Source organism: Babylonia areolata, chromosome 29 (genome assembly GCF_041734735.1).
Source record: "Babylonia areolata isolate BAREFJ2019XMU chromosome 29, ASM4173473v1, whole genome shotgun sequence".
Taxonomy (NCBI): Eukaryota; Metazoa; Mollusca; class Gastropoda; order Neogastropoda; family Buccinidae; genus Babylonia; species Babylonia areolata.
In genome coordinates this window covers 3860837-3870836 of record NC_134904.1, presented here as the reverse complement: position 1 = coordinate 3870836, position 10000 = coordinate 3860837, and the positions used below count along the sequence as shown (strand labels likewise).

The 10000-nt window shown below is 42.0% G+C and overlaps 1 protein-coding gene across 5 annotated transcripts in view; it reads left to right on the top strand.

Annotated features, from left to right (window-relative positions):
- Positions 1–10000, top strand: part of LOC143274919 (carbohydrate sulfotransferase 1-like) — a 50244-nt gene that overhangs the window by 28328 nt on the left and 11916 nt on the right. Inside the window, exon 2 of one of the 5 annotated variants that reach the window (XM_076578908.1) lies at positions 7838–8288. In XM_076578908.1, the coding sequence (XP_076435023.1) occupies positions 8180–8288 (109 nt within the window). In that variant the 5' untranslated portion in view covers positions 7838–8179. Of the gene's footprint in view, positions 1–7095; positions 8289–10000 lie in introns of all 5 variants that reach the window. The other 4 variants (XM_076578907.1, XM_076578909.1, XM_076578906.1 and 1 more) reach the window with 4 other exon arrangements.

The following is a 10000-nucleotide window of genomic DNA, read 5'->3' as shown; positions in this document are numbered from 1 at the left end:
ATGTACAAAGCAAGCCCAAAAAAAGAAATAAAGGAATCTAAACTCGCCTTTAAAGTATCAGTATCAGTAGCTCAAGGAGGCGTCACTGCGTTCGGACAAATCCATACACGCTACACCACATCTGCCAAGCAGATGCCTGACCAGCAGCGTAACCCAACGTGCTTAGTCAGGCCTTAAGAGAAGGTAGAAAAGCAGTTTGAAAGAGGCAGTATGGCTGATGTGTGGAAAGGTCTAAAATTACTTTCTGGACAGTATAAGACGCAGGTGTCTGCATCACTAATGCCATGTGATGAAAAAAAAACATTTTTTTCAGAGAAACTTAATTAGCTCTAATCTACTTCTATTGTCGCTTTGAACGCGAAGACTTGAAAAATGACTCATCAAAAGTAATCGCTGACCTTCAGAAAAATGCTTTTAATAATGAAAAGTATGTTGTTGTTGACTCCTATGCTGTTGAATCTATGTTTAAAATACTGCATGTGAAAAAACAAATTGTTCCTGATGAGATCAGTGATCGTTTTTTGAAGACGTGTGCCTCACAGTTATGTGACATTTTTAGCAGCCTATACACCTGGTCTTTAAAAGACTGTTGTGTTCCTGACCTGGAAGAAATCAATCATTCGCCCTGTCCTAAAAAAAAAACAAGCAAAAGACCTGTTTCCTTGAACGATTATCGCCCCATTGCCCTTACCCCTATTGTGATGAAGTGCTTTGAACGTATAATCCTCAAATACATCCTGTCACACACTGTTCCATACAATGATCAACATCAGTTTGCATACAGATCCAATCGAAGTACTGCCGGTGCTACACTCACTCTCCTTCATCACGCATACACCCACCTTGAGATACCAAATTCGTTTGTTCGTATTCTGTCCATAGATTTTTCTTCTGCGTTCAGTACCATGCACCACAACTGATGACACTGAGGCTTCTTTACATTGAGGTTTGTCCGAAGCTTGTTCTATGGATCACCAATTTCCTCGTTAACAGAACTCAGTGCCCCCCAAGGAACAGTTCTGTCACCTGTCCTGTTCACATTATACATCAACGACTACACTGGTACAGAAACAACACCCTTGATGAAATATTCTGATGACACTGCACTTGAAGATCTTCCTAACTCTGTCTATTTTGAACACGTTGATGTTTTCCTCGTGGTGTAAATACAACTTCATAGATTTAAATGTTCAAAAAACAAAAGCAATGGTTATTGATTTCAGGAAAAGCCTGTCCCCCGTCACGCACCTCTGCATCAATGGAACAAAAGTTGAAAGAGTCAGTGAATGTAATGTTTGGGTACAATAATTGATGAAAAACTCAGTTTTACACCCAATACATATCACATCCAAAAGAAATGCCAGTCTCGCATCTACTGTTTACAGAAGCTTAGAAATATCCAGGTCAATCCTAAAATTCTCCAGGGTTTCTACCGATGCTTCATTGAATCGGTTTTTAACTTTCTCTTTTATCTGCTGGTACGGAAGTTTAAATGTCAAGAACAAGAATACTTCGAGCAAAATTGTGAATGTGTCCACCAATGATAAAGTTTTGTGGCAAACAGCGGTGAATGCATGCAGCCAACTATATGACACCTGATGTTGATGATGATGATGGTGTATGATGATGATGATGATGATGATGATCAATTTTTGTGACAAACAGAGGTGTGATACATTCAGCCAGTGCTACCAGCACCTGATGATGATGATGATGATGGTGATGATGATGATGATGATGGTGGTGATGATGATGATGGTGATGATGATGATGATGGTGGTGGTGGTGATGATGATGATGATGATCAATTTTTGTGACAAACAGAGGTGTGATGCAAACAGCCAGTGCTACCAGCACCTGATGATGATGATGATGGTGATGATGATGATGATGATGATGATGGTGATGATGATGATGGTGATGATGATGGTGGTGGTGGTGGTGATGATGATGGTGGTGGTGGTGGTGGTGGTGATGATGATGATCAATTTTTGTGACAAACAGAGGTGTGATGCAAACAGCCAGTGCTACCAGCACCTGTCATCACGGCGCTGCCCGCTCGCACGTGCGCTTCCTTTTCATGTATATGCCACTAAATAAATAGTAAATGGTTGGCTGAATCTCAATCATCGATTTCTTTTTTTTTTTTTTTTTTTTTTTTTTTTTTCTTTTTTTTTAACGTATTTTTAGTCTGTTGCTCACAGCTTATGCCGCATATGTGTGTATGGGCATATGTGTGTGTGCTTGTACAAGTAAGTGTTCATCTGTGTGTGTGTGTGTGTGTGTGTGTGTGTGTGTGTGTGTGTGTGTGTGTGTGCCGTGGAAGCTGCGATACGTAGACTAGAAATGAGTGTGTGGAGGAGGGGGGTAGAGGAGGTGCAGGGTAATGTGTGTGGTGTGTGTGTGTGTGTTGGAGCTCATGTACGTTTATATGTATTTGACTGTGCTTTCATATCTGTGAAACTGTATGTTCGGTGCATATCGGTTATGCATGTGTGGGTGTATATGTGAATGTGTGTCTTCATGTTTTACACCTATTTGCTTATTTATCATCATTGTTATCTTATTTATTTATTTATTTATTATTGTTATTATTTTTTTTTTTTTTTTCATTATAGTTATTATTTATTTATTTATTTATTTATTTGTGTAAGCTTATCTATTATTTATTCCTTTTTTTTTTCTTTTTTTTTTTTCCTCAAGGCCTGACTAAGCGCGTTGGGTTACGCTGCTGGTCAGGCATCTGCTTGGCAGATGTGGTGTAACGTATATGGATTTGTCCGAACGCAGTGACGCCTCCTTGAGCTACTGAAACTGAAACTGAAACTTATGCCGCCAGGAAACTGTTCCTTGTGTCCCAAATGAAAGACCAGTGGTGGGCCATGATCATACAGCCTAGGTCAAAATACTTTTGAAATATATTTATCTATCTATTTTTTTATTTTATTTATTCTCTTTTTTTTCTTTTTTTTTCTTTTTAAACATTAGTCCATCTATCTATAAACATTTTAGGTGTAAGTTCTGTATAATGATAGAGAGGAAATTTACTGCAAACATACAAACAAGACCAGCCTCTGTCTCTGTCTGTCTGTCTGTCTGTCTGCATCTACCTCTGTCTGTCTGTCTGTCTCTTTTTCTCTCTCTCTTTGTCACTCGCGCTCTCTGTCTCTCTCTCTTTATGTCTCCCTCTCGTCCTATGTCTCTCTGTCTTTCTGAAAAGCAAGCAAGCGCGCACGTGTGTGTGTATGCGTGTGTGTGTGTGTGTGTGTGTGTCTCTGTGTGTGTGTGTGTGTGTGTGTGCGTGTCAGTGTGTGTGTGTGTGTGTGTGTGTGTGTGTGTTTGTGTGTGTGTGTGTCTGTGTGTGTGTCTGTGTGTGTGGCTGTGTGTGTGTGTGTGTGTCTATGTCTGTGTGTGTCTGTGTCTGTGTGTGTGTGAACTGAATATAAAAAGCACAATTAAACATGGTGATCTGATTTGCTCACAATTGTCATTGGGACTGTCACCTCCCAAGTGCCAAGTGGAAAGTTTTAAGGCTGAACGGTCGATGAATATGTCAGTGTCAGTGTCTGACTATCAGCGTCGGCCGCTGCCAGTTGTAGTCAATATAGAGAGACGATTGTAAATATGTGGGCTGTCTGAAGTTTACTAATGGCCTTAAACTTGTGTGCGTGTGTGTGTGTGTGTGTGTGTGTGTGTGTGTGTGTGTGTGTGTGTGTGTGTGTGTGCATTTGTGTGCACTTGTGTGCGTGAATGTGTGTGTGTGTGTGTGTGTGTGTGTGTGCATTTGTGTGCACTTGTGTGCGTGAATGTGTGTGTGTGTGTGTGTGTGTGTGTGTGTGAGTGTGTGTGTGCACTTGTGTGCACTTGTGTGCACTTGTGTGCGTGAATGTCTGTGTGTGTGTGTGTGTGTGTGTGTGTGTGTGTGTGTGTGTGTGTGTGTGTGCATTTGTGTGCACTTGTGTGCGTGAATTTCTGTGTGTGTGTGTGTGTGTGTGTGTGTGTGTGTGTGCACTTGTGTGCACTTGTGTGCGTGAATGTCTGTGTGTGTGTGTGTGTGTGTGTGTGTGTGTGTGTGTGTGCGTGAATGTGTGTGTGTGTGCACTTGTGTGTGTGAATGTGTGTGCGTGCGTGTGTGTGTGTGTGTGTGTTGTCATCTGGCAAGATTATGTAAAAAAAAAAAATCGACTCTGATAGGTATACACATATATAAGCATGAAAACAAGGTCTGACAAGTGCGTTGGGTTATACTGTTGTTAGGCATCTGCCTAGTAGATGTCGTGTAGTGTGTATGGATTTGTCCGAACGCGGTGACACCTCCTTGAGAAACTGAAACTGAAACTCTGAAACATACAGACTGTATTAAGGTCTGCCAAGTGGTCGATAACTTTCCGTGAACTCTGTATGTTTATCGACAGATTGACGATTTGAATTGAATTATGCAGACTGCATTAAGCTCTACCAAGTGGTTCACAACTTCCTGTGAACCCTATATGCTCATCATTATTCTGACATCTGCCACATGATTGTGGGGGAAAAAAACAACGTGTAGGAGGGTGCGGGGCGGGGGGGGGGGGGGGGGGGCGGAAGACGGTGATTTGGGCGCTTTTGATGCTTTCCTGGCCACGAGGGAGCTCAACGCGCTTTTATAATAAATAGTAAACATATACACACATACGCAATAACTTACAAAAAGAAAGAAAAAGAAGTGAGAGAGAAAACAAAAAAAAGATTTAACGCACAAAAATATCGAACAGATTCAAAGACTACGCCTATTACATTACTTAATTACACACACACACAAACACACACACACACACACACACACACACACACACACACACACACACACACACACACACACACAGATATATATTCAGAAACTTTATTACTCAAGGATAAAGATTTTAGGCATTGCCCAGTCTTCCAACAAAGACAGTAACGATAAGACACAACAATAATACTCGTAGTAATGGTAAATACTACTACTACTACCACCACTACTACTACTATTACTACTACTACTACTGCTACTACTGATAATTACAACACTAATCAACGCACCATCATCATCATTATAAAAAATATAATAAAGGGAACACAGTCACACACTCACACCCACCCACACACACACACATATGCACACACTCATCCCCAAACACACACACCCTTATGCACATACATATATGCACATATACACACATGCATGCATGCACATACATATATGTATGCATATGCATACATAAGCATAATTAGGCATCAAACCATATTGTAGTATATTACAAATCATATTGTAGTACAATAGCAGATACCTTAAAAAAAAAAAAAATTTAAATCAAGAAGCAAGGGGGTTATTAACTCTCTCCATACGAACGGCGAAAGAGACGACGTTAACAGCGTTTCACCTCAGTTACCATCATCAAAATATTGCAAGCGGAAGGCTCTTATACTGAAGAGGTGAATGTTGACAAAGAATACCACAATTCTGACGACGGAACCTAAAGGTTGGGTCATTCAGACACCCACTGGACATCCGAGGGGTCTGTGTAGAGGAGAAGAGAGGACTGGCCGTACTGAGTGAGTTAAAACTGTCAAATTAATCACCACACGGAATACAGAAAAGAGGCACGACTGAAATGAGAAAGTTATATCACTGTACATATTATTCAATAGTGATGACGAATCTGATGCTGATGTGGCAGGCAATAACATCCAATCAATAGCGTGCATGTAATACATGAAAATCACAGAAAGGTTAAAAATAAGATGAAACACATTAGTGTATGTAAAGGAGTAGACAACGCATACATTTCACAAAAAGGGCATGATGTTTTTAGGCTGGTTATATTTGTTTGGGGGGCCTATTGTTTTTATTTATTTATTCAGACTTCTTGCTATAGCGCATATTCTTGAAGCTCTATGCGCTTTACAATAGCACTAAAAACATTCACTCAAACATCCCCACACAAACATATGCATATAATTTGAAATATAGGCGAGAGAGAAAAATTAAAATAGGTCATGTCAGTTGATTAAATCAAGAAATGCAACAGGTATTTTAAAAAAATAAATAAAAAATAATAAAAATAAAAACACCCCGCATTACACACACAGATCAAAACTAGAAAGATGAAACAAATGTTCACACACACACACACACACACACACACACACACACACACACACACACACACACACACACACGAATGACAAACAATTGAAACACACAGGCTACAACATCACATGATAAAGCAATATTCATCAAACATTTCAAGTAAAACGTATGTACATCATTACATTTAAGAAATTAAACCTGAAAATGTAAAAATGTACGTATTGTTAAAAAAAACAAAAAAAACAAACAAACAAACAAACAAACAAAAACAAAACAAAAAAAAAGCAAACAAACTCACACCTCCACCACGTCCACATACACTAGCACACACACACACACACACACACACACACACACACACACACACACACACACATACACACACACACATCATCAACAACAACAAAAGCACAACAGATGGACAACTGAGTAAACAAACTACAACATTACTTCATAAAACAGTTCGTGTTAAAATCTCTCACATACATATTTATACATTAAAAAACACAACAACACACACACACGCGCGCACGCACACACACACACACACACACACACACACACACACACACACACACACACACACACGCACACACACACGTATAACTCACCCACCCGCACACCCGCAACACACAGACACAAGCTCGCGCGTGTGGACGTGCAAACACCCGCCACCACCTCTCCCCCCTCGTCCCCCCTCGTAGGCAGCACTGACTTGAAGTTGTGTACCTTCTGAATGGAGAGAGTTACCACTCTTTACTATTTGATGAAATATATGGAATATCTACAACCTTTGATTACTCTCCACCGATATTGATCTTTTAACTTTGTCTTCTTCGGGATTTTTGCTGTTGTTGTTGTTGTTGTTTCTCTCTATCCCATACAAAACTGATGCAATATTCGAATACCAGTTATCTAGTTGATTGGTCCCTAACTTTTGGTGACCCCTGTACGACTGATGATTGTTCTAACATCTGCCGCAGGTTTTGTGGCCAACACCAGCGCGCGCGCGTGTGTGTGTGTGTGTGTGTGTGACACGGGAGGCAGGCAGAGACAGAGGAGACAGGAGAGGAGAAAAACAGGCGCAGACGTGACTAAAAGGAAAGATATACACTGACAAAGAATAGGACAGACCACAGAGGGGAAGTACATCCGCTGACATGACCAAGAGGAAAGACCACACGTTGACGTGACTTACTTAGAGGAAAGACACACCCTGACGTGACTAAAGGGAAAGACACACATTGACTAAAGGGAAAATTATATGCTGACTAAAGGGAAAGACACACGCCGACGTGACCAAAGGGAAAGACACACAGTGACGTGGCTAAAAGGAAAGACACATGCTGACGTGACTAAAGGGAAAGACACACACTGACGTGAAAGACACACACTGACGTGACCAAAGGGAAAGACACACACTGACGTGAAAGACACACACTGACGTGACCAAAGGGAAAGACACACACTGACGTGACCAAAGGGAAAGACACACACTGACGTGACTAAAGGGAAAGACACACACTGACGTCACCAAAGGGAAAGACACACGTTGACTAAAGGGAAAGACACACACTGACGTGACCAAAGGAAAAGACAGACGCTGACAAAAGGGAAAGACACACGCTGACGTGACCATACATAAAGAAAGACGCACGTTGACTAAAAAGGAAAAGACACACGTTGACTAAAAAGGAAAAGACACACGTTGACTAAAATGAAAAGACACAGGCTGACCAAAGGGAAAAACACACGCTGACCAAAGTGGAAAGACACACAGAGTTTGACCAAAGTGGAAAGACACACAGAGTGTGACCAAAGTGGAAAGACACACAGAGTGTGACCAAAGTGGAAAGACACGCAGTGTATGACCAAAGTGGAAAGACACGCAGTGTATGACCAAAGTGGAAAGACACACAGTGTGTGACCAAAGTGGAAAGACACACAGAGTGTGAACCAAAGAGAAAGACAAGCAGACCGTGACCAAAGGGAAAAAGCAAGCAGAGTGTGACCAAAGGGAAAAAGGCAAGCAGACCGTGACCAAAGGGAAAGACACAGACGCTGACCATGTGGGCGCCGCTACGCTGCCGCCGCGCCAAGCTGCTGTTTGTTCTGCTGTGTGTGACGATGACCTTTGGCTACCTGCTGGTCTGGAACGATGAGGTCTCCCAAGCAGGTGAGGTGGCTGGAGGGGCGAGAGATTGGGGGAACGGGGGGTTTGTGGAGGGCGGGGCGGGGCGGGGGGCTGGGGGAGGGGTGGGTGGAATAAGGAGAAAGATTCAAGATTCAAGATTCAAAAACTTTATTACTCAAGGAGAAAGATTTTAGGCATTGCCTAGTCTTCACAATCTGTCCTTGTGACAACAAAAACAGTAACGATAAGACACAACAAGAATAGCAATGGTAACTACTACTACTACTACTGCTACTACTGCTGCTGCTGCTGCTGCTGTTACTACTAATTATAATACTAATCAACGCACCATCATCATCATTATAAAAATATAATGATGGGAACACAGTCACACACTCACACCCACCCACCCACACACATATGCACACACTCATCTCCAAACGCACACACACCCTTATGCATATACATACTCAGTTGCACGTATACACACATGCATGCATATGTCTACATATACATACATATATGTATGCATATACATACCTAAACATAAATTAGGTATCAAATCATATTGTAGTACATTACAAACCATATTGTAGTACAATAGCAGATACTGAAAAAAGAAAAGTAAAAAAAAATATCAAGAAGTAAAGGGGCTATCAAGACTGTCAAAAGGAACCAGTGGCCAAGCAGACACTACGGAGGAAGTGGGCTGGATCGGACACACCCTCAGGAAGCCAGTGTCCAGCATCATACGCCAAGCCCTGACCTGGAACCCGCAGGGAAAGAGGAAGAGAGGCCGGCCTCGCAACAGCTGGAGGCGAGATACCGAGGCAGAGCTGAAGCAGCAAGGGACCAACTGGACTGGAATGGCCAGAACAGCCCAGAACAGAGTGCGATAGCGAGGGGTCATCGATGGCCTATGCTCCACCAGGAGCGATGGGCAAAATGAAATGAATGAAGACTGTCAAAAGGAGGGGGGAAAGGGGGACACGGGTTAGGGTGTATGTGTGGTGGATGGGTAGGGGTGGGGGGTGGCGGAAATGGAGGGTTCGGGGGTGGGGGATAGAAGGGGTGAGGTGGATTTAGTTAAACAGGGGAGCAGGGGGTGTACAGTTGTGTGGAAGGGGTAAGGGGTACTGGGGGGGGGAGGTAGGTTGGGGGTGAGGGGGGTGGGGTGAGGGGGGCGGGTCCTGACTTGTCTTAATGATGATGATGATGATGATGATAATGATGATGATAATGATGATGCTGGTGGTGGGTGGTGGTGGTGGTGGTGGTGGTGGTGGTAAAAATGATGTCGAGGAGGAGAAGGAGGATTAGGATCAGGATCAAGATCAGGAAAAGTAGAAAACAAGAGAGACAAGACCATCAAGACTTGTAATACACACGTAAACAAAATTATCTATTAAAAAAAAATGTATATATATATATATATATATATATATATATATGTTGTTTTTTAATTCAAAAATCGTTAAAATGTGTTATGTATTAAGTTACTATACAGATTCGAACCAAGCATGTTCGGGTCGAGAGTACGTATCCTTACTCACAGCCCTAAAGCACGACTACCAATGGCGTTGGAAAATTAACTTTTAAACATGTTTTTAGCGTGATAAACCGTTTACGGTATTCGACGTGATAACACCGTTCAAATCATGTTATCTTGTAATGTCTCGGGCATTTAAGAAATTCTTTAAAGTCCGTGGTAACGGAGACGTGGCCATCGCCTCAAGCACACCGCAACAGCCGTT